At 36.1% G+C, this 21,971-nt stretch overlaps 1 protein-coding gene across 1 annotated transcript in view; it reads left to right on the forward strand.

The window, feature by feature from the left end:
* The window catches only part of STPG2 (sperm tail PG-rich repeat containing 2), a 253,754-nt gene that overhangs the window by 110,130 nt on the left and 121,653 nt on the right, over positions 1-21,971 (forward strand). The window contains exon 8 of the mRNA XM_089302607.1: positions 18,658-18,765. Within this exon, the coding sequence (XP_089158733.1) occupies positions 18,658-18,765 (108 nt within the window). The remainder of the gene's footprint in view (positions 1-18,657; positions 18,766-21,971) is intronic.

Below are 21,971 nucleotides of genomic sequence, written 5' to 3' on the forward strand. Positions count from 1 at the left end.
AAATGAAAACAGTCATCATTTTAGAATCATCAGGGTCTAGAAATATCTGAGTCTCTGCTGATCACTTGTAATTATGAGCATTATAATTTCATCATGATATGATAACCAGGCATGGGAAAGTCCAAATCATTAATTGAACATCTTTTAGACTTAAATTTTGCAAGTTATGGAGGTATATGCAGGAATTCATGTATGGAAGTATGTTTTTAACATTTATATTTAAGATGTTAAAGAACAAAGAGTGAAATCAATTCTGTAAATTTAATCCACAGGTGTATTTTTATGGCCTATTTGATAGTCATTAAAATTAGACTAGTTGGCAACGATCATAATTTTGGGGATTGCATATGGAAATGTAGATTTTTAACTTTTCTTAAAAATCAGAAGAAAAAAACTAAAAAATCAGTTGGGGCTTATTAAATGCTGCCATTCGAGATGGGCTTGAAGGACTTCCAGTATATCATTTTCCATTCAGCATTTATTTGCCTTCCTAGCTCCAGTAGGCATTTGAATCCCATATCTTTGTGAGTGTAATATTTTGTGTGGGTTCCTTAGCTTAATTTAAGAGATTTAACTGCTAACATTATTTTATTTGAATGTGTTAAATTATCTGTGTATTCATTAAATGATAGTATTTTTCACTTAAAAAATTTGGGTTTGTAAGGAGAAGGAAGAAGATATTCACTTTAAATAACTCTAGGAAGAAGTTCATATTGTAGTTGCAGTAATAAATGTAAATAGACTGAATACTTACATAGCACTGATTTACCACAATAAATAGTATAAATCTTGATTGCTACTAGATAATCTGCTTCAGAGGCTAGAGTAATTATAGGAAAATGCTACAAGCCATTTTCCATGTTTCTTCTTGGTGAAAACTTTTCAGCACAAAGATTTTGTGTATTTCTTGATCATTGTGAGATTTTCAAGATGGCCTTATTTCTTCATATTTACTTCATCTCAGAACTTAGCAGTGTGGTTTCAGACTTGCTATATTGGATTTTTGACTCTGCTGAATTACTAATGCCACCGTTGACATGAACTGTTATTCAGCAAATGTGTTATGGAATCCAAGTAGCTTTCAGTCAGCTTTATTCAATCTCATATTTATTTGGTTGACATTGCGTGAGACAACCCTCTTCTCCAAAGCAGCAATATATGAGTATAGTCAAAGTTAGTAGCTTACATTTACATGTTGCCTCTTCTGATTTACTTGCCCAAATTGATGTGGCAAAGCTACTTTTATTTTCTACTGCTGTTACTGAACATATGGTCGGCTAACTAGTATATGATTTATCTTCCCAAACACTTCCTGTCATTGATTTAATTTTCTCATCTGCATGGCATATAACCTAAGTGCTGCATCTGAGACCCAGTGCCACTTACATTGCTATTATTGATGAACAGAGTTACTTTTCAAATGGTTTGGTTCACTTACAGTGTTCCTTACCATGTTTATTTAATTTAGCTCTGTTTAAATTTAATTAGTTTTCAAAAAGCCACAGAGAGCATAACATATTTGTTTCCTGAAATCAAAAATAAAGAATGCATTATGCTATCTCAGTGAACCAAAATTTATGTTGTCATTATGTAAATGAATGTAATATACACATGTTCTTTTCTACAGTCTCAAAGTTATATATGAATAATATTCTGTTCAATCAATCATAAAGATTCAATTAGGAATTATAAAGAATAAATCATAAAGATTGACTAAATTAAAGAGTTAATTGTATTTGAGACATACTTTTTTTTCCAAAGAAATCTTTTATTTAATGAGTACAAATTTCATAAGTACAACTTTAGGAATATAATGATTCTTTCCACCATACCCGCCCTCCCATCCCCACTCCCATCCCACCTCCTTCTCCCTCTCCCGTTCCCAGTCCCATTCTCCATTAAGAAAAACAAAACAAAACAAAACTGTTCCTTGACTGTCAAGACAGGGCTGTTCAAGTCATTTCTTCTCAAAGTGTGAGACATACTTTTAAAATATTTTCTATTTTTAAAAAGAGGGATTTTTCCTTTTATTATGAGCATAATACCACATAATCACATAATATTCTAAGACATTTTCTTTTTTTTCCTCTATGCAATTTTCTCAGAAACAACTTACAATTTTATGGCTTTAGGTATAACTTACATATACCAATCACTTTCAAATACACAGGTATCTTCCAATGTGTATTTACATCCTCAACCTCCCCATTGATCTCCAATGCTTTGTAAATTTTTATTTTGTTTGACAGCTCATCTTTGATGTTTTATAGGAATGAGGAAACCAAAATGTCCAAACTAAATTAGTCTTCTCCTAATCTTTCCCTGGCTTCTGTTGTCTGTATCTGATACTTGTTTACATTCATTATCCAGGACGGTTTCACACATCCACTCTTATCAATGGCTGGGAAAAGGGAGGTTGATAATTGGGATTGTGGATAACCAATAGTATCTGGCTGAAGTTATGTTGCTTTTGCAAATAATTTATTTCCTTTGTGTCAAAATTTTCTTATCTGTGAATTGAAATAGTTCCTGGCAAACAGTAGGTGATTAGTAAATATTTGTTGCTGTTTTAGTTATGTTGGTGCATAGCCAAGTACTCCCAAACGATGTGACTTAAAATAACAATTCATTATTTTTCATGACTGCACTAAAGTGGCAGACAGAGTTTGATTGCTAAGGCAAAATGGCAATGCTTAAATTTATAGTTTATTGCTGAAAAACAATAAAATAGCCACAGCATTAAAGTAAGGGCATTCTTGATTAGCCAAAAGCTTCAAGGATTCCAAAGATTACAGAAGTGAACTCTTAATTATTTTCCCTCTCATACCAGGAATTACTTTCTCTTTTATATCAGGAACTACTGAAATGTACAAGAAACACCTCAGAAACAGGGACCACAAAATAGTCTTGCCAGGTTTCTTATATGCTGCTGGTGAGTGGGCATGCTGTTGCCCGTCCTTCCTTCCTTCCTTCCTTCCTTCCTTCCTTCCTTCCTTCCTTCCTTCCTTCCTTCCTTCCTTCCTTCCTTCCTTCCTTCCTTCCTCTCTCTCTCTCTCTCTCTCTCTCTCTCTCTTTCTTTCTTTCTTTCTTTCTTTTTTGACACGCAGAGTGGACAGTGAGAGAGAGAGACAGAGAGAAAGGTCTTCCTTTGCCGTTGGTTCACCCTCCAGTGGCCACCAAGGCCAGCGCGCTGATCTGAGGGCAGGAGCCAGGTGCTTCCTCCTGGTCTCCCATGGGGTGCAGGGCCCAAGCACTTGGGCCATCCTCCACTGCACTCCCGGGCCACAGCAGAGAGCTGGCCCGGAAGAGGGGCAACCGGGACAGAATCCGGCGCCCCGACCGGGACTAGAATGTGGTGTGCCGGTGCTGCAAGGCGGAGGATTAGCCTATTGAGCCGCGGCGCAGGTTGGGCATACTGTTTCATGACCAAGCACCAAATGGTAGAATCCTCCATGAATCTCACTGAAACCATGTAGAAATCATCAAGCATACTGTTATCAGTTAAACATGTTCACAAGCAGATGAAAACTACTCTGAAGCCCATAGGACCCATAATTATAAAGTAAGTCTAATTAGTAGTTTCATTCCTGATTGAGGGTCAGTGCCTCCTAGTTAATTCAGTGAAATGGCTCATGCTGGTTCCAGGCCCACTGAAATTAACCTCTCAGTAAACTGATTCTCTGGATTCACTGGGCTCTGTTAGCTTGTTTTTCTCATCCATGTTGTTATTACCTGGGGCCACTCCTGCGACTTCATTCTTTTGGGGATGGGGCTGAGACTGAAAAAGTGAAGATATTTACATGTGTGGCACCTCATATAGGTTGGCTGTCATGAATGGAGTTGGTAATTGGATTAATTTCATGGAGTCTGAGGGTTCTGTGAGTGCAAATGTGGAGCACATTATGCCTATTAAGGCCTATGCTCTGAAGTGGTATTATTCAGTTTCCTCTGTACTCTATTTGTCAAACCAAACCACAAGGGAAGCTCATATTCCAGGAGATGGAAAAAGACTCTCCCATCTTCTGATGGGAGATAAGCATAAGATTAAGGGTATAGAAATTTTTGGTGACTATCTGTGTAGACAATCTATAGAAACTGATTTTTGTTTTTAATAAGTGCTTTATTATCATCACTCAACTAATGTCCAATCAAAGAAGGCATTCTCTTTTGCCTGGATTTTTGAAATATCCTTGTAACTTGTGTCTCTACTTAAAATATTATTCCTTTCTTTAATCTATTGTTTGTAGGCAGTACATTTATCTTCTTAAATTGTAATCTGACAACAATAAGACAAAGAATCCAGTTAAAAATAGACCAAAGACTTAAATAGACATTTTTCCAAAGAAGATATCCAAATGGCCAATTAACCCATAAAAAATGTTCAGCATCCTTAGGCATTAGGGAAATGCAAATCAAAATAACAGTGAGATTCCACTTTTCTAGGATGGCTATAATAAAAAAATGAAAAATAACAAGTATTAATGAGGTGATGGAGAGATTGGTATCCCCATGCACTGCTGCTGGGAATGTAAAATTGAGATAACCCTATGGAAAACAGTTTAGTGATTCCTAAGTAAGACAATATAAAATGATCATTCAACTCAGGAGTTCTATTCCTTGCTCTAGCCTTCCTCAGAGATTTACAAATGATCTTCACTCTGTCAGGAATGCTATTCTGACCGAATTTTCCATGTTCTTTGCATATGCTGCCATAATAGGAATTAAAAAAAAAACTTTTATTTAATGAATATAAATTTCCAAAGTACAGCTTATGGATTACAATGGCTTCCCCCCCATAACGTCCCTCTCACCCGCAACCCTCCCCTTTCCCACTCCCTCTCCCCTTCCATTCACATCAAGATTCATTTTTGATTCTCTTTATATACAGAAGATCAGTTTAGCATACATTAAGTAAAGATTTCAACAGTTTGCTCCCACACAGAAACATAAAGTGAAAAATACTGTTTAAGTACTAGTTATAGCATTAAATCTCAATGTACAGCACACTAAGGACATAATAGGAATGTTATTCCATCCACTTTTCCCAAGAGAAGTTCCTTCTTTTGTTTAGGTTTCACATAAATGGTTTTTCCTTTCCATATAACATTTTTTTGTACCAACATTTTATATCCTTCCTGTCAGAAATTATACCTTGTATCTGTTAGTCTTGTTAACTGTTGCATATTGGTCTTTTTCACTGAAATTTTCACTTCCTGAGGGGAGAGCTCTTTCTTGCTACCCATATTAATGCTTAATGTATTGGTTGATTGAATAAATAATTGCAAAAAGAATGAATATTTAACCAAAGAAATTTGTTCCAGAATATAAAACAGTGCCTGTTACTGTAGGAGGGTACCTAAAGTAGTTTGTGGAAAAATAGAATTAGATGTTTATTTTGCTTCAAAAGAATTTTTGAATCTATGCATCGTTTTCTCATAAGTGAACATTTTCCATGAATTTTTGAAGACTCTCCAATATAATATCTTAATGAGCCCTTAATATTTTTCAGTCAGTTTTTTCCATGATCTCTGTAATCCTGTACTTTTGTTAAATTCCTTGAAAAAGAGGAGGGGCCTTGTAGTTAGCCAGACTTTATTTTGATTTTTGCCACTACTAAGAGTTTGGTAGTTAAATTACTTAATCTCCATGAATTTTTTTTCCTCATTGAGAAAATTTATGAATCATGCTGTCTACCTTGTGAGACTTTTAAGGATTAAGGACCATGTAGGAAAAATATCAAGTATAATGCCTGTCCCACCATGGTACTCAGTAAATGTGAGAAATTATTTTTACTTCATTTCACTTGTAAGAAGGATTATGGACAAGAAGAACCAAAACCATTATCTCAGTGAATGCTGGATACAGATTTATACTCTAAGAATTAAAGCATATAAACTAAAATAAAAGCTTTTATAGGTATTTGGATGGTTACTAGGAAAAAATAACCTTAAATTTCTCTATAATTTCTCTATACTATTTTTGTGATGTCATTGCTTGGATATGTATAGAATGAGGATACTTTGTTATAAATATACTGATAAGAACAATCAGTTAAATTAGATGTGGAACTAAAGTTCATGAAAACAAATGAAAAACCTAAAAGTAGACTTCTTGGCATCTTTCTGCACCAAACATCATTTGGCAATCAGTGCCATTTCCTCAGTTAATATGTTTGAATAATCATAGTTTAAGGGCAATATCCTGGTTTTGGATGCTATATGCATGCAATTATGTTCTGTACAAATATCAGGTTCTGAAAAAATACTTCTGTATTTGAAGGAGAGATGCAGAAAAGTCAAGAGTTATAGATGACACTAGTCTATGTTCTCATATATTCAGTTAATATTATTAAACTGTTAATGTTTCAAAAGAATGGTAAAGTCAACTTTTTTCCCATCTTCTGAAAATTGCCATGATTGGGCCAGTGTTGTGATGTAGTGGGTTAAGCTACTGCCTGCAATGCTATAATCCCACACGGATGTCTGAGTTTCAGCTGAACCACTTCTGATCCAGCTCCCTAATTATGCACCTTGGAAAGCAGTGAAAAATGACGCAAGTGCTTGGGCCCCTGTACCCACCTGGGAGACCTGAAAAAGCTCCTGGCTTTGGCCTGGCCCAGCCCAGACAATTGGGGCGTTTTGAGGAATGAACCAGTAGATTGAAGACCTGTCTTTCTCTTTCTCTTCCTTTGTCTCAATGTAACTCTACATTTCAAATAAATCTGTTTAAAAATTGCTATGATATAAAATGATTTTTTAAAGATTGTTTATTTGAAGGGCAGAATTTCAGAGAGAGAGAAAGAGAGAGAGAGAGAGAGAGAGAGAGAGAGAGAGAGAAAGAGAAGGAGAGATAGAGAGGGAGAAGGAGAGACAGAGAGTGAAATCTTGTATCCACTGGTTTACTCCCTAGATGGATGCAACAGCTGGGATTGGGCCAGGCTGAAGCTGGGAGCCAGGAACTTCTTTTGAGTCTCACACGTGGGTGCAGGGGCCCAAGGACTTAGGCCATCCTCCACTGTTTTCCTAGGTGCATTAGCAGGGAACTGGATAAGAAATGGAGCAGCTGGGACTCAAACAGGCATCCATGTGGGATGCTGTCATTGCATAGGCGGCTTATCCTGCTGTGTCACAGTGCTGACCATTCAGTGATTCTCAAACTATGTTGATGCCATTGTTTTCTATTCTTACATTCTTAGCTTCATGAAATTATTTATATTTTGTGGGTTTTATAAATGCTTCTAGTACTCGTTATAGCATTAAATCTCAATGCACAGCACATTAAGGACAGAGATCCTACATGAGGAGTAAGTGCACAGTGACTCCTGTTGTTGACTTTACCAATTGACACTCCTGTCTATGGCATCAGTAATCTCCCTATGCTCCAGTCATGAGTTTCCAAGGCTATGGAAGCCCTCTGAGTTCTCCGACTCTTATCTTGTTTAGACAAGGTCATAGTCAAAGTGGAGGTTCTCTCCTCCCTTCAGAGAAAGGTACCTCCTTCTTTGAAGACCTGTTCTTTCCACTGGGATCTCACTCGCAGAGATCTTTTGCCAGAGTGTCTTGGCTTTCCATGCCTGAAATACTCTCATGAGCTTTTCAGCCAGCTCCGAATGCCTTTAGGGCTGATTCTGAGGCCAGAGTGCTATTTAGGACATCTGTCATTCTATGAGTCTGCTGAGTATCTCACTTCCCATGTTGGATCACTCTCCCCTTTATTTACTCCATCAGTTAGCGTTAGCAGGTACTAGACTTGTCTATGTGCTCCCTTTGACTCCCAGTCCCTTCACCATGACCAACTGTGAACTGAAACTGATCACCTGGAACAGTGAGATGGCATTGGTACATGCCACCTTGATGGGATTGAATTGGAATCCCCTGGTATGCTTCCAACTCCACCACTTGGGGCAAGTCAGCCTGAGCATGTCCCAAATTATACATCTCTTCCCTCTCCCATTCCCACCACCATGTTCAACAGGGATCACATTTCAGTTAATTTTCAACACCTAAGAATAACTGTGCATCAATTACAGATCTAAACCAGTCATATTAAGTAGAACAGATAAAAAAACTACTAAGAGGGATAATGCTATAACGAGTACTCAAACAATATATTTCACTTTGTGTTTCTATGGGGGTGCAAACTGTTGAAATCCTTACTTAATGCATACTAAACTGATCCTCTGTAAAAAAAAAAAAAAGAAATTATCAATTCCCAACTTGACTCTCACTGGGATTAAACATGACAATAGGTCTGCTCTGATTTCATCATCATTTAAAAAAAATCATCTATTATTTTTCACTTTATATTTCTGTGTGGGAGCAAAATGTTGAAATCCATACTTAATGTATACTAAGCTGATCTTCTGTATATTAAGATAATCGAAAATGAATCTTAATGTGAATGGAAGGGGAGAGGGAGTGGGAAAGGGGAGGGTTGTGGGTGGGAGGGACGGTATGGGGGGGAAGCTATTGTAATCCATAAATCGTACTTTGGAAATTTATATGCATTAAATAAAATTTAATAAATAAATAAATAAATAAATAAATAAAAAATAAATGCTTCTAGTTAAACAAAGTGGAATGAATTCAGGCATGCATCAAACTCCTCCTTGTACTAGAATGCTAGGGCTGCCACTGCAAAGTTTCAAAGACTGGAGGCTTGAATCAAAGAAATTTATTTGCTCATGGCTCTGGAGGCTAAAAGTCTGAGATCAAGATGTCAACAATGATTTACTCAGAGGTCTCTCTCTCTCTGACATGTAAGTGACCATGTTCTTCCATGTTCTTCTGGTCTTATTACATGCTTATTCCTCTGTTTGCGCACATATCTATGTCAAACTTTCTTCCTCATGTAGAGAAATCAGTCATATTTGCTTAGGACTCAGACTAAATTCCCTATTTCACTTAATTACCCCCTTAAAGATCTTATACCCAAATATGCTTACATTCTGAAGTACTTGGGGTTAGAACTTTAATGTGAATTTGGGAAGATGGAATTTAGTTCATGACCCTCTTGAAGTGTCAATAAATTAATGAGTAAAGGAATGAGAAAAATGCAATGTTATAAATAAAAAGAATGGGAGAGATATGATTACTGATACCAGATATCTTCAATTTCAGAAGAAAAAAAGCTGATGGGAAGTAGTAAGTGGTAAAAGCTAATGGATGAATGGAAATGAATGGCAGAATGGAGAAAACTTTCATGTAAATGCCTTCCCCCAACTCTCTACCCTCACTCTTTCCAGATTTTATTTTACATGCAGATAAAATATAATTATTTTTACTTCCATATATGAAAGAGAACATGTGGTATTTTTCTTTCTATATCTGTCTTATTTGTTTAACATAATGATTGCTAGTTACATCCATGTTATTCAAATGCCAGTATTTCATTCTTTTTTTAATGACAGAATAATATCCCATTGTTTATACATACCACATTTTCTTCGCCTGTTCATCCAGTGATAGATACATAGGTTGATTCTATATCTTTTCTATTGTGAATAATGCTATAATGAACATGGGCGTACAGGTATCTTTTTCATATGCTGATTTCATTTCTTTAGGATATATATCCAGAAGTAGAGTGGCTGGGACATATGATAGATCTATTTGTATTTTTAAGGATCCTCTGTGCTGTTCTTCAGAATGGCTCTACTAGTTTACATTCTTATAAATATTGTATAAGGATTCCTTTTTCTCCATGTTCTTGCCAGCATTTGTTATTTTTTTGTGTTTTTGATAATAGCCGTTCTAACTGGAGTGAGGTGATACCTCATTGCACTCCTGATTTGCATTTCCCTGATGGCTGGTAATATTGAACATTATTTCATGTATTTGTTGGCCATCTGTAGTTCCTCTGAAGAGTGTATTCAGATTCTTTGCCTACTTAAAAATTGAATTGGTTGTTATCTTTTTGTTGAGTTTTCTGAGTTCCTTATGTATTTTGGGTAGTCTTTGTCAGATAAATAGTTTGAATATACTTTCTCCGATTCTGTTGGCTATCTGTTCACTGTGTTGGTTGTTTTCTAAGCTTCTTAGATTGATGTACTCCCATTTGTTTATTCTTTTGTTGCCTGCACTTTTGGGATCTTATGCAAGAAAACTCATTGGCTGTGCCATTATATTGAAGTGTTTCCCCTGTTTTTCCTTTCCTTTTGAAAGATTTATTTACTTATTTGGAACGTAGAGTTACAGAGACAGAAGTAGAAAGAGAGGGAGAAAGGCAGAGAGAGAGAGAGAGATTGATCTTCCATCTGTTGGTTCACTCCCCCAATGACTGCAATGACAAGGGCTGGAGCTGGCCTAAGCAAGGAGCTTCTTAAGGGTCTCATGTGGGTGGCACGGGCCCGGGGCTTGGGTCACCTGGTGCTTTCCCAAGAGCTTTAGCAAGGAACTCGATCAGAAGTGGAGCAGCTGGGACTCCACTTGGCGCTGCTGGTGGCAGCTAAACCTGCTGCACCACAGCACAGTGTCCTCTTGTGTTCTGTAAATGGTTTAATAGTTTCAAGTCTTAAATTCAGATCTTTGACATATTTTGCATCGATTTTTGTGTAAGCTGAGAGGTTGGGGGTGTTGTTTCAGTCAGTTGCATATGGATATGCAATTTTCCAGCACCATTTATCAAAGAGTCTGTCTCTTCTCCATGGTATATTTTTAGTTTCTTAGTCAAAGATGTAGATTTATTTCTGGCATTTCTATTCCTTCTTACTTTCTTTTTCCCTTCTTCCCACCCCCTTTTCTTTCTTCCTTTCTTATAGTGAATAGCCAATATATTTTCAATTCCAAATTGAATTCTAAACATAATCATTTGCACTTAAGTCTCACAATTCCTGCTGGGTATAGGTCATATGATTTATTTTCTGTTTTCTGCTTTTTATTATTAAGGAATAAAGAGAGATCAGACTAAGAGTTATAGGCCAGTTGTGTTTGTAGGTTCATCTCTAAATTTTTATTTATAAAAAGGAATAAATCTCCTTTCATAATACAGTTTTAGAGCATAATGATACTTCCTACCCTACCCTCTCTCCCTCACTCTCTTGCTCACAGCCTCTCTCCATTTCTTATTTTTCTTTTAACTTTTACAATTATATACTTTAAAGTTTCTTTATAATAACAAGCTTAACCTTTCACTAAATAAAGGATTCAATAAGTAGTAAGTAGAAAAACTATTGTTCCTAAAGAGTATGAGTCAAGGACTGTAAACAGTAATCAAATATCAAAATGTCAATTTTGATCACTACATTTTTTGTACTCTGTGTAATAGCTACCTCAAATCAGGGAAATCATAATGATATTTGTCTTCTTGGGACAACATATTTCACTAAGCATAATGGTCTTCAGTTATATACATTTTGTTGTAAAAGGTAGTATTTCATTTTTTTATGACTGTGTATATATACCACATTTCCTTTATCCAGACATCAGTTGGTAGACATCTGGTATGATTCCATCTCTGCTTTTGTGAATTGAGTTGCAGTAAATAAGGAGGTACAAATAACTCTCATATGATTATTTCACTTCATTTGGGTAAGTTTCTAGAAGTGGGCTGGCTGGGTCATATGGCAGATATATTTTCAGATTTCTGAGGAATCTCCATAATGTCTTCTATAGTGGTTATACTAGTTTACATCCCCTCCAGTAGTGTATTAGGGTACCTTTTCCCCTACATACTCACCAGCATTTGTTATTTTTTTAAATTTTTGAATGATAGCCAATCTAACTGGGATGAGGTGAACATTTATTGTGGTTTTTATGTGGATTTAACTGATGGGTAGTGATATTGAGCATCTTTTCAAGTGTCTGTTGGCTATTTTGTTTCATCTTGTGAAAAATTCAAATTGTTTTCCCATTTCTTTTTTTAAAAAAGGATTTATTTATTTATTTGAAAGGCAGAGTTACAGAGAGACAGAGGCAGAGAGAGAAAGAGAGAGAGAGAGAGAGAGGCCAAGAGGCACAGGCAGCCAAAGCCAATATTAACAAATGGGATTATATCAAATTGAGAAGCTTCTGTACTGCAAAAGAAACAGCCGGGAAAGTGAAGAGGTAACCAACGGAATGGCGGAAATTATTTGCAAACCATCCAAATGATAAAGGATTAATAATCAGAATGTATAAAGAGATCAAGAAACTCCACAAAAACAAAGTAAACAACCCAATTAAGAAATGGGCAAAGGACTTAAACAGACATTTTTCTTTTTTTTTTATTTGACAGATAGAGTTATAGACAGTGAGAGAGAGAGACAGAGAGAAAGGTCTTCCTTCCGTTGGTTCAATCCCCAAATGGCCACTACAGCTGGTGCTGTGCCAATCCGAAGCCAGGAGCCAGGTGCTTCTTCCTGGTCTCCCATGTGGGTGCAGGAGCCCAAGCACTTGGGTCATCCTCCACTGCCCTCCCGGGCCACAGTAGAGAGCTGGACTGAAAGAGGAGCAGCCGGGACTAGAACCCAGCGCCCATATGGGATACCAGCGCTGCAGGCAGAGGACTAGCCAAGTGAGCCACGGTGCCAGCCCCAAACAGACATTTTTCAAAAGAGGAAATTCAAAAGACATATGAAAAAATGCTCAGGATCACTGTCACAGAAATGCAAATCAAAACCACAATGAAGTTTCACCTTACCCCAGTTAAAATGGCTTTCATACAGAAATCAACAAACTACAAATGCTGGTGAGGATGTGGAGAAAAAGTTTCCCTAATCCATTGTTGGTGAGAATGTAAATTGGTAAAATGACTGTGGAAGACAGTTTGGAGATACCTCAGAAGTCTGAATATAGTCCTACCATATGACCCAGCCATTGAACTCCTGGGAATTTACCCCAGGGAAATGAAATTGGCAAATAAAAGAGTTATCTGCACCCACATGTTTATTGTAGCTCAATTCACAATAGCTAAGACATGGAATTAACCTAAATACCCATCAACTGAAGACTGGATAAAGGAATTACAGGATTTGTACTCTTTGGAATACTATATAGCCGTACAAAATTAAAATCTGGTCATTTGCAGCAAAATGGATGAATCTGGAAAACATCATACTTTGTGAAATAAGCCAGTCCTAAGGGACAAATACCATATATTCTTGTATGTTGCTCTACGATAACTAATCAGGCACCTAAAAGGAAACCTTTAAAAGTGAAATTGACAGTTTGAAAGGCAATGAATTGAACAATGCTTATCTTGACTGTTGAGGAACAGTTCTGTCTTTTTTTCTTTTCCTTCATAATACAATTGGTTGAACTTTTTACTTAACATAGAATTAATCATATGTGTATAAAATCAATTGAAAGTTCAACCCAGTAAAAAATAAGAGTGAGGATAAGAGAGGGAGGAGGAATTTTGTAACTGTAAAACTATATGGTTCTGCTTAGATTCCTATGGACTTACTTCCAAGTATACAGCTAATATCTTGCTATGGGAATCCAAATCCCATTATGCTGAGTGCTAATAATGCTATCTAGAGTGTTAAAATGATCATATTAAGTGTTAAATTGATCATATATAGGATTAAATGTTAAAGGAATTATAAATATGATCAAGTGTCTGTTAATAACAATAGATGGAATTAAAAAGGAGAGAATGTTCCAACATGGAAGCAGTTCACACAGCAGACTCATAGAATGACAATCATTTTAGATATCACTCTGACTTCAGAATCAGCCCTTAAGGCATTCCGGTCTGGCTGAAAAGCCCATGAGAGCATGGTATGGCATGGAAAGCCAAGATACCATGGCAAAAAAAAATGTCCTACTTGAAGGATCTTTGTGAGTGAGACCCCAGTGGAAAGAAGGGGCCATCAAAGAAGGATGTACTGTTCTGTGGAGGGAGGAAAGAACCACTTTGCTTATGGCCTAGCCTAATTACTGATGGAGACTGTGGACTCAGAAGTCTTCCATAGCCTCTCAGCACATGTCAAGAGCCTCAAGTGATCACTGACTTTGTACATAAGAGTGTTAATTGTTAAATTAACAGCAGGATTTACTGTGTACTTAATCCCTAAGCAGGACTTCTGTCCTAAATGAGTTATACTATGAGAATTAACTGTAAAACTTGTTCTCAAACAATTTTATATATTTTTTGTGCGTTTGTATGTAAGTTGTTGACATCTTTACTTAGTAGAGAGTTGGTCTTCTATGTATAAAGTTAATTGAAAACCAATTTCAATGGAGAATGGGACTGGGAATGGGACTGGGGGTGGGAGTGCAGATATGTTGGGAAGAATCACTATATTCCTAAAGTTGTACTTATGAAATCTGTACTCATTAAATAAAAGGTTTCTAAAAAATTAATAACATAACATACAAGATAGAACAATGAAGCAGTTTTCAATAGTAGCTTTTTAAAATCTTTAGCTTTTTTTTTTCTTTAAAAAGTTACCATGGATTGATTAGAATTACTTCCTGCTGTTACTGATCTGAATTAATCATACTTTTTTCTAAGTTGATACCTGTGTTACATCATTGGCTTTATCTGTTTACAGAACTGTCCCAAACATTGAATACAATAGAGGTCAGGGAAAAAGAAGTCCTTTGGAACTTGGAACCTAAAAGAAGTCACATTGATACATAGAACCATTAATGTTTTAACTTTATGAGTGGTAAATCTGATTTTTAGTTTTTGAAGAATACAAAACTGTGAATTACAAAAGACTTTAAATAACCATGTTTAAAATTATGAACTCATTAACCAACAAGAAGTGGCACTTGCTTACTCTGCACAATATATTTGAAAGCACCTGTAGAATTTTACAAAACGTTCATCTATTTTAGGACTCTGAGCCTTTCTCATTAAGATAACCATCATGTCTGATAACACAAGATCATTAGACTTGTAACCTTTGCACATTTGTATTACTAGCATTTTACATTATCATAACTTAAAATTTAGTACCACTTCACATCATGACAGTACCTTTAATATAATCCAAATAGCCTTATTAGTTGTAGTCTCTGTAAAATGAGACATATATCCTTTGATATTCCCAGGGACCCAACTGGAAATATCAAAGTCCAAATAATTTGGAACTTTGATTTTTTTGAATGCCTGTCAAAGATGCCAAGAAGGCTTAAAATACTTGGTTGAAAAATGGAGGAATCTGGAAAACATCATGCTGAGTGAAATAAGCCAGTCCCAGAGGGACAAATATCATATGTTCTCCCTGATCGGTGACAACTAATCAACCACAAAAAAGGAAACCTGTTGAAGTGAAAGGGACACTATGAGAAACAGTGACTTGATCAGCCCTTGTTCTGACTGTTGATGTACAATTTAATACTTTATCCCTTTTAGTATTTTTTTGTTCTACTTAATACTATTGGTTGAACTCTGTAATTAACAAACAATTATTCTTAGGTGTTTAAATTTAACTGAAAAGTGATCTCAGTTAAATATAAGTGTGGGAATAAGAGAGGGAGGAGATGTTCATTTGGGACATGCTCAAGCTGACTTGCCCCAAATGGTGGAATTAGAGATGTGCCAGGGGATTCCAATACAATCCCATCAAGATTGCATGTATCAATGCCATCTCACTAGTCCAAGTGATCAATTTCTGTTCACAGTTGATCATACTGATAGGTCTAAGAGTCAAAGGGATCACATAAACAAGACTAGTGTCTGCTAATACTAACTGATAGAATTAAAAAGGGAGAGAGTGATCCAACATGGGAAGCGGGATACACAGTAGACTCATAGAATGGCAGATGTCCTAAACAGCACTCTGGCCTCAGCCCTTAAGGCATTCGGATCTGGCTGAAGAGCCTATGAGAGTATTTCAGGCATGGAAAGCCAAGACACTCTGGCAAAACAAAACAAAACAAAACAACCTAAATGAAAGATCTCTGTGAGTGAGATCCTAGTAGAAAGAATGGGCCATCAAAGAAGGAGGTACCTTTCTCTGAAGGGAGGAGAGAACTTCCACTTTGACTATGACCTTGTTGGAATAAGATTGAAGTTGGCGAACTCAAAAGGCTTCCATAGCCTTGGCAACTCCTGACAAGAGCCTTGGGAGAATACTGATGCCATAAACAAAAGTGTCAATTTGTTAAGTCAACAACAGGAGTCACTGTGCACTTATTCCTTATGTAGGATCTCTGTCCTTAATGTGTTGTTCAATGTGAAGTAATGCTGTAACTAGTACTGAAACAGTATGTTTTATGATCTGTGTTGGTGCAAACTGATGAAATCTTTACTTAATATATACTAAATTGATCTTCTGTATATAAAAAGAATTGAAAATGGATCTTGATGTGAATGGAATGGGAGAGGGATCCGGAGATGGGAGGGTTGCGGGTGCGAAGGAAGTTATGGGGAGGGAGCCATTGTATTCCATAAACTGTACTTTGTAAATTTATATTTACTAAATAAAAGTTAAAAAAAATGCTTGGTTGAAATAGAATCCCTGAACATCATGACATAATGTAGATAAGATTTGGTGATTGCTACAAAGTGATTACTCAAATGCTTTATAATTAACATACATTCAAGCAAACTATAACTATTAATCAAAACTCAGCCATTTTACTGCTCTTTTTATCTTTGTAAAGCAAAGTTCCTTTGGAATTTTATAAAAAAGCAGAAAAAAGGAAAAGGAAGTTTTTGTGAAGCAATCAAGATTTTATTTGAAAAAGTTCCTTTAGAACTGTTTATTTATCCTATTACTCACACTTAACATATTTTCTGTGATCCACATTAATGACTACTTATGGAACTGCTGAAAACAAAGGAGAGTAATTGTGGTTTGTCCTTAGCTGATTTTTTAAACCATGTCTGCCTATATATGGAGAAGAAGCATCTCTCTAAAGTTCTAGAAAAGCGATTAACACTGTTTGTAGTGATGCTACCCATCTTTATATATCTGGTACATGGTTTTACTACATGTTCATAATTTAAAAATGGTCTTAGATGTGAAGACTGAAATGATCATTTCTGTCTGCCACCAAGTAATTTCACAAATTTACTCGTTTGAGACAAAACATACACTTGTGTGTATATTTTTGCACTCTGAACTGACTGCTATGAAGAAGAGGTATAACTGTATGAGTTTCTTGTAATGTAGCTGTTTTCCCCAAACAGATTTCTTTTAATATGAGTATATGAGCTGTATGTTTTACTATATCCAGAAATGTCTAATACATTTACTTAGTGACACATTATTTGGCAGAGGAACATATTTCTACATCATAATGTGGCCAGTAAAAATGTATGCTTCAGTTCATATATTCATCGATTCATCCATTCTTTTGGGAAATATTAAGAACACTTACTGTGCTAAGGGTATTCTTCCATGTGTGAGAGTTGCAACAGTGAACAAACAGAAAAAAAAAAACCCAAAACCTTCCCTTCTATAGCTTACAACATGACAAACAAAATTATTTTTGAAATAATAGTAAATGATAGGAGTTTTGAAAAGGCATGAAACTGGACAAGAATTATTTGGGATAAGGCAATGACATTTTAGATTAGATAATCTTGAAATGACTTATTGGGAATATGCACTAATGGAGAACATTGCTTGATGAGAACATTCCAAATGCCAAAGTCTGGAAGCAGATGTATTTGGGAAAGAGATGGAGCTGATGGAATGAGGGGGAGAGTGGTAGGAGATGAGGTTAGATTGATAATAGTATGCTGTGGGGTGGAATTTGGACTATATGAAGTGCTTTGGGCTTTGCTCTGAGATTAGAAGTGGTTGATGGGCTTGGGATAAGTAATATATCCAGTTTGGAGTCTGGAGTGAATTCATCACTGGTGTCTATGTTAATTGACTGAAGATGGACAAGAGTGGAAACAGTGGACCGTTGGGAGACTCTTACAGTAATTCATTTACGAAATGATGGCTTGAATCATTGTGGTGGTTGTGGAGGTGGAGAGAAGTGGTTGGATTTGGATGTAGGAAGACAGGAGTGACAGAATGTGCTCATAGAGCTTCATTATACATCCAATTTGTAAGCCAAGTAATTCTATTCATAAATCAATAAAAATTCTTTCAGATGTGGAAAAGTAGATACATAGAAGATATGAATCTAACCTTTTTTTTTTTTTTACTATGAAAGGTACTTTATCAAAGTACTTAAAAGAGTTGATAATGAATAAATAGCATGCCTTGCTATACATTTAATTTATATTGCTAGGGTGTTAAAGAACTGAGTTCTATGACTTACTGAATTAATTTTTATCTCTTGTAAAGTATCTAGTTAAAAGTTTAATGTCTGACATCATCTAACATTTGTAGTTAAAATATTTCTTAAAACCCATTTGTTGGAAAAAATAGCAGGCTATTCATTAATGGAAATTTCAAAAGATAGTACAGTATTTTTAGAGGAAAGCTAGTGAGATGATTTTAAATGGAATAACTCTAGAAGTCATTTTTATTTTTCTTTAATCATGTGAAGAGCTGGATAATTTTTTTGAGTTTTGTCAGTAGAGGGCAGTAAAGTTTCAAGCAGTGTGTTTTCAGGTTGAAGGGAAGCTTTACTAAGGAAAATTTTTGTTGCTTTTTAAAAAGTGTGTTCTGGCTTGCCTTTCAGTGCAATGCTTTGGTCATATCATATTGGAATTTGCTGAAAAATTCTGTATCTTGGTATAGATGTTTAGCCAACTGTTCCTCTCATGTGCTGTAGACTCTTGGTTAATTAGAATATATGTTTCTTTTTTATAATTTAGGGAGTACCGGGTCCTGGAAAGTATGATATTAAAAGTCAGTTCCAGAAGACTGAAAGTTCATCACCCCATGTGAACAATGCATCTCATGCTTTCCTTTCTCAAACCCAGGTAATCATCATTTTCATGTACTGAGTCTAATTGGCCTAATGTGAGGTCAACAACAAATTTAATGACACTTAAGGAGATTATAAAAAGAAAAGTGATATGTAATCAAATTTGAAACAGATATGATCTGGCAAAAACATGGCCCAAAATATGGGGGAAATGAAATGAATTCAGATTAGACTATTAACAGTATGAATATCACAGAGCAATGTTTGAATTAGAACCATCTATTAAACATTTTTTGCTAAGCAAATTTGTGTATGTGAACATCTGATTTTGAAGAAATATCTATTTTAGTATATTTTAAAATCTATTTTGCTAATGAATGTGTTAACATGTAACTTATGACACAACTGTATATTTAAGAGCAGGTTTTAAAGGCTTTCTGTGGAAGCTGGCCATAGGTAGTATCTATGAAACAAAGATAAACCAGAAAATAATGTCATTGTTTACCTATAGTGAATGCTTTAGGGGTAGAGTGCACGTACAAGTATGCTGCAGCTAATTTGTATTGGCTTTCTTGAGAAATTGTTAGTTTTCCAGGAGTTTTGCAAGTTTATTTATGTTGCTAATGTGAAAACAGTCACTGCTTTGAGTTTGTTTATATCATGGAAATTGGCAAATGTTACAAATTGAGACTTTCTCCCCCCAGTGGCTCAGCATCCCATAGGTATCTTTATTTATTATTCATTTTTAGAGATTATTTATTTCTTTATTTGAAAGGCAGAGAGAGAGAGAAACACACACCCACACACATACCCACACCCACACCCACACCCACACACATACCCACACACCCACACGTGTTTCATTTGCTGGTTCACTCCCTAAATGAATGTTACAGCTGGGTCTAGGCCAGAACATAGCCAGGAGCCAGGAACTCCATCTAAGTCTCTTGTGGGTAACATGAACCAAAATACTGGGGTCATTATCTGCTTCATCCTAGGCACATTAGCAGGGAGCTAGATCAGAAGCAGAGGTGAGACTCAGGTTCAGGCACTCTAATAAGCAATGTGGGTGTCTCAGCCGACAGCATAATCCACTGTACTACAATGTCTGCCTGACTCTATTATAAACAAATGTTTTGTCTTTTAGAAGCATTTTTTAATATTTCACATATTGAAGAGTAAAGGAAATTAATAAGATTATTAAGGGTTTAAAAAGAAAGTAAAACTAGGGCTGGCACTCTGGCACAGTGGGTTAAAGCTGCTGCCTTCAATGCTGGCATCTCATTTGGGCACTGGTTCGAGTCCCGGCTGCTCCTCTTCCGATCTAGCTCTCTACTATGGCCTGGGAAGGCAGTGGAAGATGGCCCAAGTCCTTGAGCCCCTGCACCCACATGGGAGAGCTGGAAGAAGCTCCTGGCTTCTGGCTTCGGATCAGCTCAGTTCTCGGTGTTGCAGTTATTTGGGGAGTGAACCAGTGGAATGGAAGACGCCCCCACCCCTGGTTCTACCTCTCTCTAACTCTGTCTTTCAAATAAATAAAGTAATTCTTTTTTAAAAAAGAAAGTAAAACTGAAAGCAAATGAGCAATTGCATTCCAAATGAATACCCTTAACTCCCCTGAAAGGAGAAAAGGAAAGAATCATCCAGGTAACCACAGTAACTGACGCTTTAGTCTCAGGTGGGAAGGAGTGGTAGGCAGGAAGTATAAAACTTGCAAACAATTTTTTTAACAGAGATTTATTTCTTTTATTTGAAAGAATGACAGAAGCCTGGAACTCCATCCAGGTCTCTCACATGGGTAGTAGGGGCATAAATACTTGGGCTATATTTTGCTGCCTTCACAGGCACATTAACAGGGAGCTGGACTGGGAGAGCAGCAGCTGAATCTCCAACTGGTAACATATAGGATGCAAGCATTGCAGGCAGCAGCTAATCCTCTGTGCCACAATGCTGGCACATGTAACATGTAACTATTGTAGTTGCATTGAACAGGTTTGAACAGACAAGTTGATATTGTGAGCCAGAGTTTGTACTGTGGAAAAAGATGCATAAAAATATGGATCTAGGGAGGGGCTAGTGTTGTGGCGGATTTACTGATGGAACAGGCTGATTTCAGGGCAGTTGGAAGATGACTTTGCAATGTGTTCTTACATCAGAACATGACTTCTGAAACCTTTTAAAAAGCTGAGAACATATCAGAGGAGCACAAGAATCAATATGAAGTTCCCCCACCCTAATAGAAAGTTTAGTAATGAATTATAAATCATTAAATTGGCACTCATGAGTACATACATGTAGGTAACAAATAGCTAGTTATCTAGATTGATAATGGCAGAGATAACTGAAGGAAAAACAGGAGCTGTTATTTACAGTAGAATGCTGATTGTTTACTGTTAAATGTAGAATGAATACTGAATTTGATCAAAATTAAAATCACCAGTGATTTTTGTCCTTACCACAGGACATTATGTGCCTCCTGATATAATGCACTGAGAAAGCCATAACATGGTCTGTTTAATATTCTTTCCCAGAATACATAACCTGGATTATAATTATGTGCAAGCTTCAAATAAAGTCCAAGCAAGGCAGGTTTTATTGTACAAAAGGGAGGTGTGATATTCTTCCAAATTGTCAAAGTCACAAAAGACAAATAAGTGTCCCTACATTAAAGGAGGCTACAGGGACATAATGACTAAAAGCAATGTGTGACTTAGGTTAGATTATGTATGTAGGGAGAGATGTATGGACAGATTATTAGATCAAGTAACAAATTTGGAATATGAATGGTAGATTGGATAACAAAAATATTTTATCTTTGATACATTTGCTGAATTTAACAACTGTGCTATATAAATATAGGAAAATGTCCCTATTGTTTGGTAAATACATACTAAAGTATTTATGGGTAAAAAATATTTGATTCCTATTAATGATTAAATATTTGTTTAGAAACATAAATTTAAGTGTATGTGTATATATATATGTTTATATGTAAGTTTACTTTGGTACAAACATTTTGAAATCTATGAAATTTTCTTATGATAACACATTCAATGAGCTTTTTGAATATTTGAAAACATTTTGCAATATAATATCTTTTAATTACATTTTTTATGATCTTTAAAAAGTATTCTCATGTCTGTTTGTCTCTCTATATGTGTTAGAATATCTCTCTCTCTCTCTCTGTGTATATATGTGTATAGAACGTGTAGGAGAAAGAGAGACAGAGAGAGAGAAATGGACAAGGGTAAAGAGATAATG

This window comes from Oryctolagus cuniculus, chromosome 8 (assembly GCF_051225735.1).
Source record: "Oryctolagus cuniculus isolate XC-2025 breed Fujian yellow rabbit chromosome 8, ASM5122573v1, whole genome shotgun sequence".
NCBI classification, from domain to species: Eukaryota; Metazoa; Chordata; class Mammalia; order Lagomorpha; family Leporidae; genus Oryctolagus; species Oryctolagus cuniculus.